The 24,304-nt window shown below is 37.0% G+C and overlaps 1 protein-coding gene across 3 annotated transcripts in view; it reads right to left on the bottom strand.

Moving 5' to 3' along the window:
- Nucleotides 1-8,897: 8,897 nt before the first annotated feature.
- Nucleotides 8,898-24,304, bottom strand: part of GPC6 (glypican 6) — a 1,314,810-nt gene continuing 1,299,403 nt past the window's right edge. For all 3 annotated transcript variants that reach the window (XM_069067329.1, XM_069067330.1, XM_069067331.1), the window contains one exon: nt 8,898-22,337. In XM_069067329.1, coding sequence (XP_068923430.1) covers nt 22,135-22,337 — 203 coding nt within the window. In that variant the 3' untranslated portion in view covers nt 8,898-22,134. The remainder of the gene's footprint in view (nt 22,338-24,304) is intronic.

The raw sequence follows: 24,304 nt of genomic DNA, 5'->3' as shown, positions 1-24,304 counted from the left end.
GTCATTTGACATCAATATCAGCTCTTTTAGATAATCAAAGGACCCTACAGGCAACACAGTAGCAAGCAAATTTGTTCTTTTTTTCTTCTGAAGTCTGTCCTAGCCCCTATTTCCTAGCTTAGTTTGCACAAAAACAGAACTTTACAAGGTCTTTGTGAAGGTGCCTTCTGCAGTAATGGATGCAAATGTATTGCTCTTAAACAATATCTACTCCAGATTCTTGCTTATTGAATTACTGTAATTCACCTTGCAGCTAGATGGCTGCCTCAGACCTGGATTTTCCTGTCTGAGAAGAGGCTGCAGCAGAGAAGTCTTTTATCATTAGACACATCTTGCTGGCTTTTACTGTAGTTGTCAGACAGTCAGGACCCTGGCCAGCTCCAAGGGGGTTTCACAGACAAATTGGGGTGGTAGGGAGAGGAAACAATTATTTCTTCAGCTCCTGAATCTCATTTCCAGTTTCTACTAGTCTATTTATTCCCCTTGGAACTCAATTCCCTCCTCTGAAGATAAAAAATGGGGCTGGGAAATCCTAAGTAAAAGCCCCACTCTTTCCCTTTTCTGGAATTGGTAAGGGAGCTGATTTACATTCTCTTGTAGAATGCTTACATGAGGACTACCTCCCATGAAGAGAGTCCAGTTATGAATCAGGGCTTGATAATAATTTTGGAATACTTCTCTTTTGACATTTGGCAAGTTCCCTTTCATCCCCCTTACCCCTGGGATAATTTCAATGGTGAAGGATAGCTCCCAAGGGCTACTTCCAATGGCAGTTTAACATATTTCCAACATAAGAAATACATTTTCATTATTACATAGATGTTCTTTATTTTAATCTCTCTTCCAAATAATCATTGACTTGTCCAGAATGGAATCAAAATAGTTTGGCAAGTTAACAGATTTGTTCTGCCAAAAGTCAGGACCATGGAGTAGCACTTTGGCCCCTAATGTTACTGTCAAAGCTCTTTTGCCTGGGAGTACCTTAGAAACATGTTATATTTAGCTTATCTATCCCCAACCAAATGGGATTTTATTTCTTCCAGATCCAGTGTTGTTTCAATCAGTGAAGCCTCAAGGTCATAGGCAAACATATCACCATCATCTCATATTTTATATTATATATAATATAAAACAGTAAAGAACCTTAATTTTTTTTAGAGATGAGAAATAGTGAATAACTGACTCTTTTTACCTTTGCCAGAAAAGCAGACACCAAAACATCATAAATGCTACATTCCAAACATTTCCAAATCTAAACCCCAAAGTAACAAAGTCAAACAGATTGGAATGTTTCTCCTTTCTACAGTTTCCCAACCTGCAAGAGGGAAGTCAGGCAGCTCAACTGTCTATGTTATATGCCTCCCATCTCCTGTGACCATCATAGATGTGCTGGAGTGGAGAGGTATGGCTACTTACATTTCTGGATTCAGTCAAAGCAAGAATTTGTTTTTCTTGGCTATCAATATTTGATACATTGGTTTGATTTTTCTTTTATTTTTTAAATTGGGGCAGGATGGTGGAAGGTAGAGGAAATAAATGTTTGTTACTTAGAAAAAAATGAAAAGAGATTTTACTCTTTAATGCTTGCTAGGGAAGCTTAGTGTCTAGGAGAAGATTACAGTTTCTCCAGCAGTGGATTAAGTACTAGGTTGGGTTCTGGAATCCTCACCAAGGTTGATGCTGTTTCCACAGATGCTAGGAGATAAGGATTGTTAGCTCCAGAGATTCTCCCAGTACTTTATTTGCCTTGTAACACTATCTGTCCTCAAATTCTCTCTTTATCCTCCCCCCCCCCCCCACTTGAAAGATAAATTGCTTAAGAGGTCTTTAGGAACAAAGTCACCCAGGGCACTTCTGACACATAAAACTCTCAGCAGAAGGACTACTGGGACCATGCTGTTAATTTGAATGCCATCTCTTGAGCAAATTATAAGGGTTCTGAAAGTGGGTTAAAAAGTCTAGCCTAACTCATGTTGGTGGGAGAGGAGAGGAGGAAATCTGGTAGATATGGGTTCCATCACAGTAGAGGTACTAGATTTTTTCCCCAAGGCTCTAAAAACAGTATTTTTCCTCTTTCTGTTGTAGAAACAACTGAGCTTAGCAACAAGTTATCATTTTTGTCCCAACCTATGACTTATGATTTTAACATTGCAAAAAATTTTTACTATGGAAAATATTTATATTTTTCAGAGTAACAGCTTTAAATTATTTGTACTTATAGGCTCAGAGAGTTGCTTGGGGACATTGAGAGGTTATGTGATTTGCCTTTGATTGGTGGCTAACTCTCTCTCCATCTACTTTGTGTGTCTCTTTCTCAAAAATAATTAAAATCAAATAAATTAAAATAAATAAATTTTAAAAATAAAATAATAAAATTAGAAGCTACCATATTGTATGATTCTTTCCCCACCACAGTTTTATCCTCAGTGGGTTTTTCTATGGCCTGCTTTGTTCTGCTTCCTGCTCTCTATCATGGTTTCTGGGAACTTTATGTCAGGGTCTGTGATGGTTCTTATTAGTTGCCTCATAGGCCATCTCATACATGCAAGGCTCCTCTCTATATGAAGTACTGATTAAGAAACCCTCATTGAAACCCTGGTTACCTCACAGCCAGACTATTGAAATAACCTGCTTGTGTGTCAGTTTGTCCCAAGTCTCTACACACTCCAATCTATCCTCTATTCATCCACTAAAATGGTTTTCTTTTTTTTTTTTAATTTTTTTTAAAGCAATCAGGGTTAAGTAACTTGCTCAAGGTTACACGGCCAGTTATTTCTAGGTGTGGTGGTGAGTATCTGAGCCCAGATTTGATCCTCAGATCACCCCAACACTGGAGCTGGTGCTCTTACTCACTGAGCCACCTGGCCACCCCTAATCAATTGGGGTTAAGTAACTTGCTCAAGGTTACACGGCCAGGTGTTTTTGGGTGGGTTTTAAGTGTTTGAGCCTGGGATTCGATCCCCAGGTCATCCTGACACTGGAGCCAGTGCTCTTACTCGCTGTGCTACCTGGCTACCCCATAGAGAGTGGTGACCAGGGAGGAAGGAGTGTTTTGGGTTTTTTTGGCCTTTTGGAGGGCAATTGGAGTTAAGTAGCTTGCCCAACGTTACACGGCTAGTTTTCTTGTGTGGGTGTTAAGTGTCTGAGGCTGGAACTGAACTCAGGTCCTCCTGACTCTGGGGCCTGGAGCTTTACTCACTGTGCCACCTAGCCACCCCTAAAATGGTTTTCTTAATGCATAGAGCCAAACAAGTCACTCCCTACCAAAAAACTGAAATGGTTCCCTGTTGCCTAAAAGATCAAAACCAAAACCTGCTGTGTGGCATTCAAAGACCATAACCATGCCACTTCCTACCTTCCCAGCTGTCTTACACCTTACTCCTCACTATGTGCTATTTAATCCAGTGACCCTGCCCTCCCGACTATTCCACAAACAAGACACTTCGTTTCTGTTTTGGCTTTTTATCTGGCTGCCCCATGCCTGGGATATTCTCCCTCCTCATCTCTGCCTTAGGACTTCCCTGGCATCCTTTAAGTCCCAACTAAAATCCACCTTTTACAGAAAGACCTTTCCAACCCCTCTTAACTCTAGTGCATTTCCTTTCTTAATCGTTGCCTATTTATCCTATCTATAGCTTGTTTGTACATTATTGGTTTGCATGTTGTCTCTCCCATTAGATTCTGAGCTCCTTGAGAGCAGGGACTGTCTTTTGCCTCTTTCTGTATCCCTAGCACTGAGGACATAGTAGGTGCTTAATAAATGTTTATTGATTGACTGACTGGTTTGTTGTAACTACAGGTTTTTTTTTTTTATAGCAGGGGGTTCTTGACCTATTTTGTATCATGAACCCCTTTGATAGTCTAGTGAAACTCATGGAGCCCTTCTCAGAATAATGTCATAAAATAAATAGGATTACAAAGAAAATCAATTATATGACCTTGGACAAGGCACAACCCCAATTGCCCTGCCTTCCCCCTGCAAAAAAGCAAAAAAAAAAAAAAAGAAAATCAATTACATTAAAATACAACCATCAGAATATATACACATATATGTGTGCATATGCATATACATGCAAACACATGCATATGTGCATATGCATGTGAGTATTGGACCCCAAATTGAGGACTCCTGCCTTAGAATCCAGAGTTTAAAATTAAGACAAAATTCTAGCTATGAACAGACTTAGTGGCATTTTTATTCATTGTTTTTCTAGGAAGCCACTTATGAGCTAATGACTGTCTGTGGGGAGGGATGAGCCCCTGGACTCTGGGGAATTTGAAATAGATGTTTCACAGATTCTAGCTAAGGCCATGAAACCAGCCCCCTATTTCTCTGTGTACAGGCCCAATAAATCTGTCAGCCATGGGTAGACTCAGATTATCTTCCTGTCTCATTTTTCTCCTTCTATCCCCTCAATCAATTATGATGCTCAAAAAAAGTATATATCTGTCAGTAAAAGTAACAAATACCAATTGATGTGACGGTAACACTATCCTAACATCTAATTCCCATTGAAATTGGGATAGTTTTTCCATAAAAGGTAGTAAAAATTGCCTTGAAATTTAATTGGCTCAAGGAACTAAAGGGTCAGGGGGTTGATATCACATAATGGTTGTTAGAGCTAAAAAAACAACAAGAAGGAACTCTAAGCATTCTCTGATGCTTGACTGGTGGACCACAAATGGCAACTCAAAGGCAAGGAAACTTTCCTTAGCTGAATCAATTTGTGATATATATTCTCATTGAATATCTTTCTCCTGTTACAGCTAAATAAATCCCCTTTTGTTAACTTTTTTTTTGGCTTTTTGGAGGGGGGAAGGTAGGGCAATTGAGGTTAAGTGACTTGCCCAAGGTCACATGGCTAGTTTTTGTTTTAAGTGTCTGAGGATGAATTTGAACTCAGGCCTTCCTGACTCCAGGGCTGGTGCTCTATTCACTGAGCCACCTAGCTGCCCCCCATTGTTAACTTTTGAATGGTTCTACCAGTGTCTCATTGAAATTCATTTCAGTATCTAAACCAAAGTACCAGGGGACTGATTTGAGCCAGTCCCAGATCAGGCTACCTTGTCTACCTTTAGAGAAAAGGAAATCTAGTAAAACATCACTGAAACATTAGAGAAGTGACCTTTGCTATTAAAGAAATAAAGAATTGGAAGACACCCATACGTGGAGATTTGTAGCATCACCCACTGACAGTTCATCTAAGGCCTCAGTAAATTATAAAGAATATTATTTAATAAATCACATTAAGATTTATTAAAGAGCCAGGTGGCAGAGTACATAGAATGTTGGACTTGGAATCTGGAAGTGGCAGATGATTCAGCATTGCAAGACTGATCTTTTAAAAACAATATTTTCATCATATCAAGTACCTATAATGGTCACTGATAGCTTGTTACATCAAGTCCCAAGTCTTCTGATATTTACAACCATTTACAATTTTGTTCCTTTTAACATATCCATTCTATCTCTTTTCCCTTTCTGACATATGCCCTTTTCTCCCTTCAAGCAACACTTTTTATTGTCTTCCATAAATACCTATTCTTGTCTTGCTGTCTTTGTTTATGCTGACTTCTATACCTGGAATTACTTTCAACATGAATCATATCCCACTCCATCTGAAACCTACTCATTCTTACAATCCAGTTTAAGAGTCACCTCTTCCATAAATATCCTTCTCTGAATACACAAGCTTACACTGATATTCTATCAAGTCCTATGGTATTTTTGGTCAGTGCTACATACTTTGAACTTAATTGAACTTGAGTGCACAGAGTTTAGTGTTGTAATGAAATAATATCTACAATAAAGTTAATCCAATATACTTAATGATGTACATACTCATTATTTGCTGCATGACAATAAGGTATAAATGGTGAGAAAGATGGGAAAACCTGAAGTCAAATTAATTTTTTTCATGATTTTGCCCCTGATCAGCTCTGATGAGAGTCTTGACACTTAGGCCCCTGATTTTGTATGCCAAGAGCCAATATCTAGATTCTTGTGGAGGTTCCTGTCACAGTAAAAGGAACAGAGATTCATATATACTTTTTAAAATCTCCTTATCCTTGGGTCTGTTGGTATGGTTAAAAGGAAGGGATATCTGCCCAAAATAGCTCCTTCCCATTGCTTGACATTTTATTAGTCAAGGAGATGCAGTGTATTACAGTGACAAGGGCATGGTGGTTGGGAGACATATTTGAATTCCAAATCAGCTATTTACTTACATATGTAGCCTTGCTCAAGTAAGCTTATATCTTTGACTTTCATTATTCTAATCTCTAAAATGAGGAAATTGAAATAAATGTTTTCTATGGTCCCATCTAGCTCAAAGTACAGTGGCCCATTGGGTTAATAAGAGCTCCCTAACCCCCATTAGGGTTTAAGAGGCCAAGGTTTGGTATGCAAACCTTTGCATAATCAATTATGCAAATTGATATCAAAATATTTGTAAATTATGCAAAAAATCAATTTGCCTAATACAAAATCAATTAAAAGCAGTAGGAGAATAGATGTTATCAGATACTGGGATGAAACTCATTGTTCTTCTAGGAAGCCCCTTACAACTATCTGTGGGGAAAGATGAGCCCCTAAACTCTGGGAAGTTTGAAATAAATGTTTCATAGATTCTAGTCAAGATCATGCAAGCAGCCCCCTATCTCTATGTGGACAGGCCAAATAAATCTGCAAGTCACATTCTCTTCCTTTTTAATTTTCTCCTTCCATTCCCTTAACCAATTCCAATGCTTAAAAATCCCAAAGTGATTATCTGGGAGTAGATATACTGGTAACAGAAATAAGAATCAAAGATGATCATGGCTCCAGGGATCTAGAGTTGGAAGAGTTGTTAATGAACATCTAATCTAAATCCTCATCTTGGATGTTATGGAGATAGTATGAGTAAATATCCCAACCCCTCCATGTAGTGTTTGTTATATAGTTCTTGGCGTCTGACAAAAGAAAACAGGTGAGATAATCTGCACAGATGTTTCTTTTGACATTGGCTTCAACATGGAATTTATCACATGGCTGCTCAGATAAGAGACATTGTATATTGAAAGGGGAAGTGTCTTCACTTTGATTTTGTGGATTGGATCATTCTAAAGGGCAAGAAAAAGGAAGACTTACTATGTTAAATTTTGATCTGAATAACAAAAATAACAAGGTCGTAGAAGTATTATAATAACAAGGTACCTCTAGTTTTGAGGCATGTTGAGAAAGGAATGTTGAATATTAAAGTGACACAATTACCTTTGGATTATATCTTCATGTTGTTTTTTTATAAAGTATATATTTTCAGTTAGTGCTATAGTCACATAAGAATCAACTATATTCTTCTGCATTAATGATAATGGATAAATTCTTGTTCTTTGTCTGATATGGCAGAAGACATTTCAGTTTGCAGAGATAAGGTCAGGAGAAAAATCTCATTCACTTTCCTTTGCCATATAAAAACTCCCAAACAAGCTTAATTTTCTTCAGCAAACACTACCCCAGTTGCTGCCATCATCCAGCATCAATCTTACAGTGATAAGTGAAATAGGGTCGAATAAGACAATAGACATAGAAATTATTAACTCTGGAAATCATTACGGATGAATGTTTCATGCTTTAAACTGGGTTTCTTTTTAATATCTAACACTGGTTAGATCCAGCTATCTCTCCATTTCCATTTTTTTTTGGCTCAGATAATGGCCAATGACAAAACCTGAAGAATATTAGCTGTTATGATGGTGAGACATTAAGGAAAAGTGCAGATGATGAATCCGTCTGTGACTGCATAGTTGTTTTGAGCCTTATTTGATATTTTTGCAATGAAACTAAAGCATGTTATGTGGGAAAGTTGATGAAATTCAGAAGCTTTGCAAATGACTTATTTTTATTTTTATCTATCCAAACCTTATAAGGTCTCTCTGTAGGGCTGTGTGGTGCAATCAATTTAAAATAAAAATGTAAAATTGATTTTAGAATGACAGTCAAATCAGCAATGCCAGATAATCAATGAATAATAATTTCTGGCCTCCTTGCATCTTGGCCCATCTTTTCTGGCTCACTTGAACATTCTGCCAAGCTTATTTTTCCTTTCTGACACTTTCATCGCATTGCCTTGTATTTGTTCAATTGCCTTCTCTCATTTTCTGTTCCTCATTTTTAAGGTTACTAATAAGCGCACTTCCTATTTAATATTTTATCCTTCTGCATTCAATAAGCTACTAAAAATTCTGCCTCCAAAATCTATTTATGCTTTTACTGCCCCCACTTAAATCCTCTTGCTTAGATACATTTTCTACTTCATCTGCCAAAGTACATTTTCTTTCTTCCAGTTTCCCCCTCTCAATCACCTATCTTTTCTGAAACCTGCTAATGTCCATCTTCCCTAAAGATAGCTTATATATTGTGTGAAACTTAAACTGACATGAACAACTTCGAGCCTTGACCTCAGGAGAAGTAATAAAATTTAATTCAAATGAAAATGTTTGCTCCCTCTCTCATCCCTCCCTGTCTTTCTCCCTCCTTCCTTCCTTTTTCTTCTTTCCTTTCTTCCTTCTTTCCTTCCTCCCTCCCTCCCTTCCCTTCCTCCCTCTGTCCCTCCCTTCCTCCCTTCCTCCCTCCCTCCCTCCCTTCCCTTCCTCCCTCCGTCCCTCCGTCCCTCCCTCCTTCCTTCCTTCCTTCCTTCCTTCCTTCCTGGTACATAGAAAGGATTGTTGAATGGAATTGATTTTAGAGAAGATATTGGAGAAACTGGGTGAGAGAATCTTCCTTACCAATCAGTATATTTGGTTTACTTTGGTGTTATCCTTAATAGAGGCCAGATCCAGTTCAAGAGCTGAAAGAGTACTAGAAGAGAGACCATATTGAAAGTACTGAGGAAAAATCACAAGGACACAAACTGTGTACTTAATTGCAGTATTTATTGTAGTCCATCAGAGGGCTCCAATCTCCCCCCCCCCTTTTTTTCAAGCCACTGGAATACCTTCCCTTCATGGAGTACAAGTTAAATGAAGGTGAAAGGATAAAAATTAGGTGAGTTGGTGACAAGATTAGAATACTCTAACATGGTTCTTCAAAGAATGAATTGGATAGTTTGTATGGCAGAGCAGATACAGTTTATTTATAATGATGAAGCAATCTAACACAACTCGTATTATTAAGTCATCACACTGTAAAAAAGTAACTAGGACAAATAAGGCATGTTAAAGTCTTCATCACTGAGGTGTCAAGTCTCTACATACAGTACTGAATATCATAGCAACAGTGTCAAGGAATGCCCCTTACTCCAGTCATCTTCATGGTTTATTGGCTGAGCAACTACTATCTGGGGGTAGGGGTGGGGTGGGGAAAGTAGGACTAAGATAGCACTTGTAGTAACATTATTAGTCCCAATAAGTGGCACACTCCAATGATTTGTTAACAAGGTTTTAAAGAAAACTGTATTAACTTTTTAATAGCCAGAATAGGTTGCCCAGACCACTATTAGAAAGCAGATTTCAGGATTCAGTGTTATTCATCCTGCTATCCACAGTAGGTGGGGATGATCTTGGGGGTTACACAGGCTTTTGTCTATTCACTGGCACACAAAGCAAAAAAAAATGTAGTGTAAGCTGACCATTTCCCTCTCACCATCCCCAGATGATGATGGGGTGTAGGAAGAGGGAAAATTACAGCTTTTACCACATTAGTTTCCAGACCAAGACATCCTTTCCAACTGGACCTTTGCCTATTTGGAAGGTCCTACTTAGAAATATGAAAAGACTTTTTATAACAGCAATAAGGCACGTTTGGCGGAGAATCAGATACCTAAGGATTTAGAGGTACTTAAATGTGTTTTCAGCTTTTTAATGCTTTAGATGTATGATATCTCAGCATTACACCCCCCTCCGCCATATCTTATTGCTTAATTAAGAAAAGTCCCAGGATTTCTCCTTACCACTTTCAGGCATGTTGTGGGAAAACTATTTTAACAGATGCTAAAGAGACTTTTCAAAGATTTGTTGGTAAGGAGAATTTTTTTTCTTATAGAGCCCCCAAAGTGTTTTTGGATTCTTTTGCCAGAGTTGAGAATAATTTAGTGACATGGTATTTTAATAAAACCAAAGCACTCTGAAAAAGAACCCCCAGGTAACTACTAATTTGGCTCCAGAGAATTACTTCAAATTAAAATTTTTCTTGTCCTTGATGACCCATGTCAGATAAGACAGTGTAACATAATTGAAACATTTTTTTTTGTCCAACACCACTATTAATGGAAAGCTCATATACATCAATATATGTATCACACAACAGGAAGAATAAGAACCAAATATCTGGTAAATTTTGATCAACAACTTTGCTGACAAAAGGCAGGCAGAATAACCAGAATTTGGGTTTGGGGCATGTTAATTATTGTCTTCTCCATTTATTTACATTTCCTCAGTCTGATTGCAAGTCTCCTATGTGTATTAAGCACTTATGGGACATCTAGTTAGGCAACCTAGTAAAGTATGACTTTTCAAATTTTACCTCAAAAGTCTTTGAGGACCTCCTTTGTCTAATAACCCAATATCACATCTGGCCTGATAGCCCCAGCTGTCAATTGCAATTCTTTTAATGGCATCTATGCAGTCCTTTTGGAAGATGCAGAATCACCAGCATGAGTCTGTGTTAACAGAATGTCATTAGTTTTCTCTGTCTTCAATATTTGTGGAGAAAAGTAGGCTCAGCTAGAAACTCATAATGAATGTAAAGCAAATACAAAACATCCCTGCAGTCAGACTCCATTTCCTGATGGATGGGAGCACAGCCTTTCATGGTCTAGCTGCTTTGTGATTTCTAAACACTGTCTGTAAAGTATTTGGCATGAAATATCATGAGCTAAACAAGTATGAAAAACATAGCAGCAAAAGCAAGTCTTATAGGAACAAATGGTATTTACATTAATGATCATGGCTTCTGGAACTGCCATATTCCATATCGGGTTAATAATGACTCAGTGATAAATGAAGAGGTAAATGGGCAGCAGGCCCAAATGAGAGCATTTAGGAAATGTCAAGCACCATCTTCCTATTGTCATTGGGAAATCAGAATGCTTCTCTGGCCCCCTACCTCCACCAACTTTGTCCCTGTTCTTCCCCTCCATCCAAACTTTCTGAAGCTGTTCTAGCTAAGAAAAGAAGTGATTAAGAAAACCCAGTAGCTGGAGAGGGATTTAGGGTAGAGATCTAGATAATAGAATTTAGGCTCTTATATACGGGATAATAGATAGGGAGAATATGATTATAAAGCAGTGAGGGGGTCAGATGATATCATAAATAGTCAGAGCAAAGCCCCTATGGTTTATGTTTGGATATCATCAAGACTTCAAAATTGAGCAAGAGTTTTGGTAATCGATATTTTGCCCTGTTTGATTTTTCAGAGCATGTGGAGTTGGGAAAAAAAATGGTCTCATTTGATCAATTGCCCTAGCATGAACACAGAACTATACATAGATTTGGGAAGGTTCATGAGCATTTTTTCCCTCTGGAGTCAACACAAGCAATACCAGTCATGGTGAAGTCAATGCATATATGAAAACAGATGGTCACTAGCTGTTTTTACGTATTTTGTTCACAGTATACCACACATTCTTATTATTTCCAAGAAAAAATGATCTTACCCATCTCTCATTTCATGCTTAAGAACATCTCTGAATATTTTGCCTAGGGACTAGTATAGTGTTGTGCATGGAGTAAGTACCTGATAACTATTTTTTAGGTTGAATTGAATCTAATTTTGAGCATCCAGAACACTCAATTATTTTTCTAACAACATATCCTAGCCCTGTTGATTCAGTCATTTCTAGACTAAAGCAATCCCATCCTTTTCCAGGAGGAGAATGGTTCATTTTGGAACAGGCATTATAGCAAATGAAGAGCCTATTGGATCTTCTGATGAACTGAAAGTCTTGATGTTGTGACCTTCATCTCCCCTGTAGCCTGAATATCACTCTTTCACCCCTCTCCCTATTACCTTGGTTCTTTCATCTGTTGGGGACTAATAAAAACTACCTTCTACCTCAAGCCTTCACATCTTTGGATTAGTTGAGTCTAGCTATGCTAGGAAAGGGTCATATAAGATACTCAGCACAGTATCAGAAAGTAAGAAACATGAGCTTTTCTTACAGAACTGGACCAATTAGCCCCAAAGCCAAAATGGAAAAGGCAATAGCTATTAAAGGACACTGAGACTGGCAAGGTGAAGAAGACATCAAATGAACCTAAAACACATCTATTCAGTGGTAGCAGAAGAAACAGATTTAGCAACTAACTGCTTAGGGTATGTATGCACCAATCCACTGGGAGAGCCTAGCAAAATTACAAAAATAGAAGAATGGAATAAAAAATGAGTAGTCAGTATATTTGAAGCCACAGATTACTAAAAGATACAGCAAGAAATGTATGGGTTAGGATTATGCACTCAACAAGGTATGAGTTGTCTCTCAAGTTTTTGATTCCACATGTTCTTTGAATTACAGTAGGTAGGTAGACTTAAACAGGAAGGCTAGTTACAGAGTGCATGGCACAGAGCTGGTTATTTTTTATAAGTGGGCACATAGAATAGTTATAGCTGGGGTGGAACTCTTCTGCCCCCCTCACATAAGGTAGCAAATATATTTATTTGGGTGTAAACTGACTTTGGAGACAGCTGGAGCTTACTCTTGGTGAATGGAGAAGTTTGCTAATTTTAAGCATTTATTACCAATATTAGCAATTGTTACATCTGGAGAAGGATGGCAGAACAAAAACTCTGTGTCAGATAATACTCCAAAAATTGTGTCATTTCCTACAAAGTGGGTAGTAATGGTTGGTGTTTGGCTTCTGGAATTTCACCAGTGTTTTGTTGAACAAGTTCTCAAGGACTTTCATGGTGTGTAGAGATTTTTAAAAACCTGGCTCTTTGAATTAGAGGTCAGAGAGAAAGAAGGCTAGGAAATAGAACTTTTGCTGGCATAAGAGTAGAAGGAGGTGTCATCTATTTTTAATATTTTAAGCCCTAGTGTTATAATCAAAGAACTTCAGAACTGTGTCTATACAGCTAAAAGTGAAATGCAAAAAGTAGGTCAAATGGTTACTTCATTGGCAGAATTCTTCCATTGACTGATCTGTCCACATAGATCATTGAACAAAATGACTTGCCAGTCTCAAAAATGAACTCTGTAGACATAGACATAATGACAAATTGCTACTTCATTCTTCTAGTTTACCAAACTCATATGTTTTCACAACATTTGAGAACTCTCATCCATTTCAGAAATATATAAAAATGTGGATGCCATATGTTGTATGGTGGAAAGTTGGGGAGTCAAAAGACCTGGGTTCTAATGCTAGTTCTGTCACTAACTAGTTGTGTCCTCTTTGGCCAGTCACTTAACCTCTTTGGACCTCAGTTTCTTCATCTGTAAAATAATGATGTGAGAATTTTATTCTACTTCTCTCCAAGTTTTTCATTGATTGTCATTGTACTATGCTAAATATAAATGGGACTTTTTTTGCCTATGAGTTTCAAGAATTTTCCAATATAGAATGAATACAAAAAAATGAATTTTATAATAATGCTTAACTTAACCTTCTTCTCAGTGAAACTCCCTGTGACATGAAAGAAGAACAGGCTGGAAAAATGCCCCAGGGAAAGGTATGGAAAATCTGAAAGGGGCATGTGAGAATATATGTGTGTGTATATATGTTTGGGGGTGTGTGGAAAGGTTATCTTAATTCCTTTTTATTTGGATAAGCCCAAAGATTTAGAATACTTTATAATTAATATCAGTTATTATGAAGCTTCATTTAAAAAAACTTTTTCAAAGAAAAAAATGCTTTTTAGAAGTTAATGTGCCATCACCCATAAATTCTGACATACTAACTAGAACAAATAAATCAAGTAGTCAGATGAGAATGCTGGCTAATAGCCAGCAGCTAGATTTTTTTTTTGCATCAGCAAAAACAGCCTTAAGTTGCTAATTGATATTAAATGACTCATACAAATAAAGATAAAATCACTTTCATGTTATTAAAACTTTTAACAAAGCTGTTTAGATGTAACTTCTTTGGTTTAATATAATTTGGGCACTTCTAGTTTTTCACACTTGTGAAAAAAAAAATTTCCCCTCAGGGTAATTAAGTCACAGAGATCTGTGTTCAAGTTCCCCTTCTGACAAATACTGTGTGACCCTGGGCAAATCACACAATTAACTTCTCAGCGCCTCAGACAATTCTTTGACTGTAAATTGCTGAACACTTAACAAATTGCATTAGGAGAAGGAATTTCTTCATCTAGAGTTAAAAGGTACCCCAGTGAAATTACAAGACCAGACCCCCCCACCAAAAAAAAAGTCAGGCCAGAAGGTGAATCAGATGACTTTCAGATTATCAACCTACCATCAAGAGACATAAGAGAATTCATTCCTATGGAGTTCCTTTAGTTGTAGATGTTTGATGTTTTTATAGCTCAGAACTAGGAACCAATGAGAGATTGGTTTATGCCAAAGTCTCTGTGTCTTTGGGGGCCACTTTAAAGAGACAAGAGGTTTAAATGGCACTTGCAGTTTCTTCTGGTGCAAAAAAAAGCGAACAGAAATTTTGCTTGTATCCATTTTTGTGAATTTGCTGAGGACATTTTTTTTTCAAGAAGACTGTCTTTGCCACCAAGTATCTTGATTCTTTGGTTGGTTTAACCAACTTGTGCATGTACCCATGTGTGGTGGCATTCAACAATAGATGTGGTGAGATTTAAATAAATTAATCAACAAACATTTATTAAATGCCTACTCTATGCCAAGTTCTGTAAAATACAAAGACATCTTTGGAGTAGATGAGCCTAGCTGTGCTAAGAAAGTTGCCAGGGGGCCATATACTTAGTGCAGTATCAGGAAATAAGAAACATGGAGTTTTCTTATGGGACTGGACTACTTAGCCTCAAAGCCTAAATGGAGAAGGTCATAACTGTTAGAGGATACTGAAATTGGCAGGTAAAGAAGACATACTCAAAACTCAGTGGCAGCAGAAGAAACAGATTCAGCAACTAATCTGAAATGGTGCCTGCCTTCCAAGAATTTACAGTCTAGAGGAAAAGGCCATGTGCTTGTGTGACCTTGGGCAAGTCAGTTAATTTATCTGGGCTTTAGTTTCTTCATCTGGAAAAAGAGGGAGTTGGAGTAGTCTCCAAGTGCCCTTCTATCTTTTAATCTATGAACTAGGAAGTAATTATCCATGCCCTGATCTTTGTTTTAATTTGTAAAAAATGTCACTAGTACAGTGATTGAGCAAATCACAAAAGACTCTTAAAACTGTTTGTTTGACTGGATCCATTTCATGTTGGTCACTGCATTAAGAAAAATGCCAAACTATTTCTTTGGCTGGACTGACTGGTTGTTGAACAGGCTTTATCTAAAATTTTTGCCTTTTAAATGAGTTACAAATATAGCCTATGGAAGAGAATGTTGACTGAAAAGGGAATGATCTTTTCTGAGTCAAAAAACAACTCTCTTTCTCCATGCCTTTAATTTGATAACAACAAACTCCATGAAATTAAAGAAAACTCAATAATTCTCTTTTCAAATGAGAAGACAAATCTATCATGATGGTTTAGTGGAAAGGGCAATGGAGCATACTGGATTTAGAATCAGAGAAGCTGGGTTCAAATCCCAGGTTCTTGAGCAAAATTTTTACTCTTTCAGATCTTAGTTTCCTTATCTGTAAAACTAATTGTAGAGAGGTTAGACGAGATGATGTCTAAAGTCCTATATATTTCCAAATTCTATGACTAATGAATACAATTTGAGATGGCTTTTTCAGCAATCCCATATAAATAACCAGTTAGTAACATTCTGTATCAGTGATTCAGGGTTCCAAATTCCTCCTCATAAAGATTACATAAAATTGCCTGGCTCAGTGACCTAACTTCCTATTCTTGGTGCCAGCTGCTATAAAATCAAAGCTGGGCACTCCACTGACTCAGGGGCTACATAGATTCAGATGCTCATGGCAAATATCATATCCAATTATACAAGCCTTTCATGTTCAAGTGCTTTTCAAACATCAACCAATTAAGTGGCATTTCAAGCTCTAGATACAATTTTCCTGGGCATTCTTGTTATATATAGGGGCAAACTGCTGGATTCTGTTCCTTCATTAATCACTGATTTCCTTAACAACCTCGGATAACTTCCCTAATATAAACCAGCCTTCAAGGAAAATGAAAATCTTATCCTCTAGAACCTTAGCTGCTTCCTCATCTTGTTCTATTTCTTCCAAAGGGTAACTGGAATTCAAAGGGGCTTGGGTTCTCTGTATGTTATAGGAGTGAGAGGAAATGTGCAAAAGCCTGGATTTTTTTTTGCTAGGTTCTGGCTTAACTCCTCTTCCAAAACATGGAATGATTTATTAAAAAGGAATAGGGTGGCAGAGTCATGTAAGTTACTGAATATATGTTTCTTCAACCCCTAACCCATGACTTTTATCTAGAGATGTAGATACTCATTAAAGGAAAGATGACTTAAGAGAAATATTCCCTTCATGATTTCTGTTGTTTTTCTATATGTGACTTGTGATATATCCTCCTCAGAACAACATAATCTCCTTGTTTTTTTCCTTCATATACCTCAGCTCCTAGTATAGTAACCTTGCTAGAGTAGATCTTCAATAAATGCTTGTTGGATTGAGCTGGATTTCCAAGAAGTTGAATTTGAATCTCATTTTGACTTCACCATAATATGGAACATTTGTGGGCACCCCCTTGCTCTGCCATATGTTTCAAGGTGGGCCAAAGAAGGTAAGGAGAGAAATAACATTTGAAATGTAAAGGCAGGACCTTTATAGCTTTCTGTGGTGTCTACCAATTGTCTATTGTCTATGTGATGAGAGCACTTAAATAGAAATGGCTATTGAATAGAAATTTGTTCTCTCTTTGTAAAAAAGTTGCATTGGAGTGGAATGCTCAATACTCTGTTTTTATGCCCCTTTTTCCTTCTGTGCATTTATCACTCATTGTCTGATTGGCACCAATCTGGAAATAGTGTCAAAGTAGAGGACTTTTCATTGTGTGAGTGTGTGCTATGTTGTGTTACCCCATTTTAATCCCTCAGAAAAATCAAAGTGCTTATTTAGCTTCATGATTTTCAAAATTGGGAATTACTGTGAATAACCAACACATGGATCCTTTTTCCTTCCTGGGCAATTAGCTTCCTTTCTCTGAAAGAAATTTGTATCCTGATTTCTCAGTTGGAGTTATTTTAAAGTTGCCTTAATTTGTTTTTCAATGATTATCTTTCTGGATAAACCAAAGAGATTAATGCTGCGAATTTAAATTATAGGATTGCTTCCAGGTAAATGCTATACTTTGGGGGGCTTTTATAATTTTTTACTAAAACATTTTTGAAATGGTACTATATTTTCAGTAAAGAAATCATTGCTAATTGTGTTAAAGAGTGAGCTATTTGAAATTGATTGCCTGTGATCTGTTTAACACGTCATTTAAACCTGCCTATGAGCATGGTCATGTCATTTTAGAGATCTTAAAAATCAATGCTATTTTCTTATTTTTGAAAATTTTTGCCCATCACTCCCTGCTCCTCTCATCTGCATATTATTTTCCCATTTCTGACCTCACTTAAATAATATTGACATTCTTTCTCAGGGCTCTACATTTTATCTGGAAGGAGAAAAGAATTCAGAAGTGAGAGAGAGAGACAGGATTTTCCATTTCATTGTTTCAACTACATACATTTGGAAAGGCTAAAGGTTCCAGGGGTAAAGATAAAAGTCAATGGTTTCCAAAACTAAATGTATTCGAATTGTCACAGTGGTGGGATAATCAACTGCCCCATTTGTTTATATTATAGCTTCTAAAAGGCCCTAGACTTTAAACCATGAAGGTAATTAAAGAAAAAAACATAAAGGGTACTGGAAACAACTATTAGATGATTTTTTTTTTTTACAATTTTCATACAAGCTTAATGGCAACTTTCTATCCAAATTAGAAATGCAAAATCTTAACCCGCATAGTAATTGATAGCCACACAAAAAGTTAGGAGAGGACTTGTGTAACACATACATAATGCATATATTTTATGTATACACACACTGAAGCCTCACTATAATGCCATTTGTGGGGACCATACCATTAAAATTGTTACAAGGTCCTTTCAGTACTTCTAGTAAGAAACACATCCACTTCTTCTCACTTTGGACAAGGCCAAAGATGACACTGGTAGACTGAGTTTTGTGCTATAGTATGCCGTATTATAGCAAGGCTCCAGTGTACATACAACTTTATATCACATATATATGTCTCAGTCTAAAACTAAACACTGACTAATATCTATAACAGGGAAGAACAATTAGCAAATAAGTGAAGTATTAGTTACTCTTCTCTTGCTAAAGGAGAAAGCATTTAAGTTGGAGGAAAATTTGGATGAATTGTTACTAATTTTCTATTTTTATAACAAGGAATCAAGCTAAGCTACACCTTTATTTTTTTTTTAAAAGCAATAAATGACAAACTTTGAAAATATAAATGTAAACAGATTCACAATTCAGAAACTGGCTAATTGTTCTTCCTCATTATGGACCTTAGCTAATGTTTAGTCTATAGCCACTTGTAACAGGTAAAGATCAAACGTGGGTCAATGTTCACAAAAGGAAATGTCAATTAAAAATCATGAATTAACCTATCATTCATTTAACATTGACATCATCAAAACAAATCACATTTTTGTTGAGATGAAAGGATTTTTGTCTTCATTACAATTGCTAGTTTGTCAGTGAATGATAGATGATGTGTCTGAATGTTCACAAATACATTAGAATTTCACATCCCTTATATTTCAAAGCAGGTTTTACTGATCCCTGTATTCAAAGTATAGAATATTAAGTAAAAGAGCAAATCATTACCCTTCAAAACAGAATCGTAAACAGAACTCTAATTTATGAATTTGCTAACTGTTCTTCTCTGCTAAAGACAAAACTCTGTTTAGTCTTTAGCTATAACATATACATAGTTTAATATACACCTATTATATATGTGTATTACTGTTAGAAAAATACATATTATAACTAAAGAACATGTAAAATAGAGGCACTTTAAATAATCTAAATGTTTGCATTTATGAGCACCACTCATTATTTCCTAGTTCCAGATTTCATTGAGCCCAGTGGAACTGATTCTTCCCTATTCAGAACAGAGGTTATGAAGTGAAGACAAATGGATAACATGTAGGGAACATCAGGTTGACAAATTATGGAAAATTATGGAGCTTCTTCCTATACTCTACTATATTATACTACTTTCTGAAACTAGAAAACTCAAGTTATAGATAGACTTTCCAAAGATTTCTTTAAAAAGGGGTAGCCATCTAGATTACAGTGATGTCATGCCAATGGCAGAATAAATGCCTCACTGCTCAAATGAATATGAAAAATCATATGACATAAGAGGATGGCAGGGGAGAAGTCAAGAAGTACAACTTGACTGATGTCGTGACCATGTCTACCCAAGGTGATCTGTATTATGGTATGATGACCTGATCATTTCAACTCTTTTCAGTGTTGATTTACTGTAGCTAATCAATGTCATTACCAGGTGTGAATGGATCAGGTTAATATATATATGTATGCATATATATACATATATATATATACACACAAATATATACAAAATATATAACCTTTGTATTGGGAAAAAATGAGGAAAAAGGCATCTCCTTGATACACTTCATAGAAGGAAAAGGAGGAAATACTGTAAAAGAAAAGAATTTGAGTTCAGAGCTGCCTAAACCAGCTCTTACTCAAATATTCAGATAAATCAGTTTGGTGTAATTTTCTTTATACCTTCATTATTGGAGAAATAAAATACTGATTCTTAAACACAAATTGGAGTCAGTTAATTTAAGGTATTGGTCACTGCAGAGGGCTCTCTGTATGCATAATTGGTGATACGAAGCCAAAGTTTGGAGTCAGATTGATAATTTTTCTAGAAGTATGCAATAGGAAAATTGTTTTGGAGTTTTAGAAAAATTTCAATTAGGAGGATGGTAGACAGTCTCTTAAAAACCTACATTTCCTATTTCATTAGGCATAATGTATCAATAGTAGCTTGTAAATACCTTATCTTTTTTTGTAAAAGTGCTTAAGTGTACATAATACTATTGTGCTGTGTGTATTCTACTTAAATGTGGTGACTAAATAGATAACTAATTATAATTTTGATGAGAAAATGAGATTGAAACTACCATTTACATGTCATTATTGTAAATTTTAATGTGACTGAAATACTTTATAGTATCTGAAACTAACTTTACCAACTCCAGATTCATCATATAAACCAAGAATCACTTGGAAAACCAATTATTTTTATGGAACTCCACCCCACCTCCAACTGTCCCCTGGGTGTTTTTGTTCATTTGCTTTTGTCTTGTCTTCTCATGTTTTCCTTTAAGGGGTCGACAGCATCTGATTTTGGCCTACATGATATAGCTGGTTAGGCCAGGTCTTTGAACTCCCTTCCCTCATCCCCAACTAAGGTAATGGGTCCAAACCACACCAGGAATTCTAGACCAAAGACCTTGTTCCTAAAAACAATAATTTTCAATGAATGACATTCTCTATGCACACATTTGCCATCACCAATCAAGTCCTGCAGTGCCCTGGATCTCCCCATATGCCCTGTCTAAACTGGAGCACCCCCAAGCCAAATCACATTCATGCTAAAGAGGGTGTCCTCTGGTGAACTTTTAATAAAATGAGAGTTAGATACATAAAAAGTTCTCTTTCTTGATTCTCAGTGCTCATAGGTCATTTAAAAAAAATCACTTCTCTGAGCAGCACAAGACAAGAAGAGCTGGTTGACAAAACATTTTTGTTACAAAGGTGTGTCAACCCTGAGCTTGTAGTTAAGAAGTTAAAATCTGTGATTTATATATATAATATATATAAAAATAGATGATCATACTAAGACTAAAAAAGTGAAAGAAATCTCCATGTCAATACTATTACTGTTCTTTTTTTTTATCTTATGTTTGTTTTGTAATTGAATGCCCTTGTGATACAGAAGCCACCTGACACAAAGGAAGTCATTATATATGAAAACTTGCATATGGATCCAATTGCTTTATCAGTCCATTGAAAGAACTGTCACTTTGGGAGGGTAGTGAGCACAGGAGCAGAAAAAATGAATGAATGTCGATTTGGTGGCAAAAGAAATTCTATTACTGGAGATTATTTTTTAGTTCAAATCTTTGAGGGAAGATTTGTCAAGGGTGGTGCAAAGGAGAGAGAACTCCTGTGCCGAGTAGATAACAAAGCAAAAAACTAAATAGCTTAGGAAAAATGGTGCCACTACTGAAATGTATACTGGGCAGGTAGATGTGAATCTTTAATGGCAAATAATAGGAAATACTCAACTCTTTGTAGTGTTGGTATACTACTAAAGATTATTTTCTAATTGTCAGTTTCAATGCCTTCCAACCAGTTAGTGTTGGTGGCCAAGAGTGAAAGACATTCACCACTGAGACATACTGTATTTTCACAAACTTTTTTTTTTCTTAGAAAAAAATTCCAAACTTTCTTCCAATGACCATTTTATAGACCTGAATTGCCGTAAAGAGGCCCATATTAGAGGGCTGGCTGTCAATAAAGAAATGATATCATTTAGGTTCTTTTTTTTCCCTATCTTCCTTTGCCTGTTTGTTGAAAATGCAGCAGCCTTGGGGTATGGCCTGATATTTGAAGAAAAATGATTTTCTTTCTATCTTGCTCTCCCCTACCACTCCCTCCCTGCCCTTTTTGTTTTGAAAGGAAATAAAAACCCCACCATGTGAGATCCCTTTACTTCTGCAGCATAGAAGCAAATGAAGGTAAGAAAGTCCCTTGGTAAGAAAGATTTGAGTAAGAATTCACTCAAGAATAGACATGGTCTCCACAGATAGCTGAAGGAAATAGGAAGCGGTTCAGTCTGGCACCCGGTACTCTTTGGGAAAACAAAAAGGGAAGCAGATTGCAGTACCGCTCTCTTCTCTTAGAAAACTGTAAGTATTGTGTCATGGTCCATTGTCCAATAGTGTAAGAAAAAGAAGAAGTTGGCTGTTCAGATATCTAAAACTCAGTTTATCTGACCAAAATCCAGGATTATCTCCACTGTCTCTGCAGTGAGAAGACAATGAAGAGGGTAGACCACGTGAGGAGTGAGTAGCTGAGCTTGGTAACTGAAGAGTTCACTTCTCTCCTATCTGAATCGACAGGGGGGGCTTCAGTAGTGACGAAATCAAACTCAGTTGGGCAGACATCATCCAAACAGCCACTGCCACTGCCCGAGCCACTGGCCTCATCACCTGTCACAAAGAGAAGGAGAAGATGTGAGGCTGTAAAAACAGAGGATGAAACAAAATGGAACATTTAAAAACCAAAACAAAACCAAAGGAATTCCCTGAGTCCTTTCCTCAAATTTGTGGGCTATTAACAAATATTTAAGTTTGCTTGACTATTTGTACATTATAAGACTACTATAAGACAGCATTAGTATTAATTTCTATCCCGGGTTCTATTCCACATGTGAGTATCATAACACTATAATGGCTTACTCTGTGTCTGTGTGTGTGTGTGTGTGTGTGTGTGTGTGTGTGTATGCTTGCATTCCTACTCCAAACAATACAAAATAATTTCTATTTAATAAATATTTATTGTGTTGACTATGAGGTAACTGGAGGGTACAAGCTCTAAACCTGGCCTGGAGTCAGGAAGATCTGAGTTCAGATGTGCCCTTAGACACTTCCTAGCTGTGTGATTCTGGACAAGTCATTTAACCTCTGTTTGTCTTGGTTTCCTCATCTGTAAAATGGGGATAATAATAGCATCTACGTCGTAGGGTATTGTGAGGATCAAATGATATAATAATTGTAAAATTCTTAGCACAGTGCCTTATATAGTATTATAAATGTGAGTTATTATTATTATATGTAAGGTATTGTGCTCAGTGATGAGATAAAAAATTAAATAATATCTTCCTCTTTTTTCCTATTTCCTCCTGTTTTTTTCATGTTTTTTCTTTCTTTCTTCTTTGCCCTCTTCCCTGGCATAGAGTTAATTTTTTGGCACAAAGTCCTTGGTACTGAAGAGGTTTCTGACCTCTGTTCAAATCGCTGTCCCTGAATAATAGACTCTGGGTAACCTACCAAGTTGGCATTGACCTTTTTATTTAAGGCCACCTAATGCTGAATGGTTACTAATTGATTAGCATTGTCTAGAAGTCTAGTAGGAAAGTGCTCTTTCTCTAGAAGACAGTGGCAATAGTGAGCATGTCTCCCCATTCTTTTAGCCTATGGCACCAAGCTGAAGAGTACTCTGTGCTCCCCTAACATGCAGACAGGAGTTAGACCTTGATACAGACAGTAGGTGGTTGAGTTGGACATGTGAGGAGATGTGGACCACTGGAAAAGAAAGAAGCTTAAAGCATCTGAATTGTGGTGACCAAAACATGCTATCTTGATCAATGAGAGAAAAGACACATTGCAGCACCTCTTTGTGAGTTATGAGTAAATGACCTATAATGCCTACTTTTGTCCTGGGTAGAAGAGGGATCCATCCATCCATCCATCCATCCATCCATCCATCCATCCATCCATCCATCCATCCTTCCTTCCTTCCTTTCTTCCTTCCTTCCTTCCTTCCTTCCTTCCTTCCTTCCTTCCTTCCTTCCTTCCTTCCTTCCTTCCTTCCTGCCTTCCTTCCTGCCTTCCTTCCTGCCTTCCTTCCTGCCTTCCTGCCTTCCTTCCTGCCTTCCTTCCTTCCTTCCTTTTCTTTCTTTCTCTCTCTCCCTCTTCCTTCTCCAAATTAATTTTCTATATTCTTTCTCTTATAGCTTGGGAGACTAAAGGGATTATTTTTTAAAAGGACTACAAATAGAGTTGGGAGTTTGCTTTGGGGGTTGGGTCTGGGAAGTGTCTAGAATGCCATTAAAAATTATGATACAATCAGCTTTTTGATTTTACTATGTTTTTACTAATTTAATTCAACTCTTTTTTTTTAAAAAAAGCCATTACTTTTAATTTTGAATGCTGGAAAGAACAGGTAGGATTTTTTTGGGGGGTGGGCAATTGGGATTAAGTGACTTGCCCAAGGTCACACAGCTAGTTTTTGTGTTAAGTGTCGGAGGCTGAATTTGAACTCAGGTCCTCCTGACTCCAGGGCCGGTGCTCTATTCACTGCACCACCTAGCCACCCCAACAGGTAGGATTTTGAAGGTGCAAGAGTTGTCAGTGGGTGGGAGCTGAGCCAATGAGTGACAAGTCATGATTGACAG

The sequence above is a fragment of the Petaurus breviceps genome, unplaced genomic scaffold (assembly GCF_028583685.1).
Source record: "Petaurus breviceps papuanus isolate PSGF00001 unplaced genomic scaffold, PetGlider_PUasm1.0 90743, whole genome shotgun sequence".
Lineage (NCBI taxonomy): Eukaryota > Metazoa > Chordata > Mammalia > Diprotodontia > Petauridae > Petaurus > Petaurus breviceps.
This window is presented reverse-complemented; position numbering and strand designations above follow the sequence as displayed.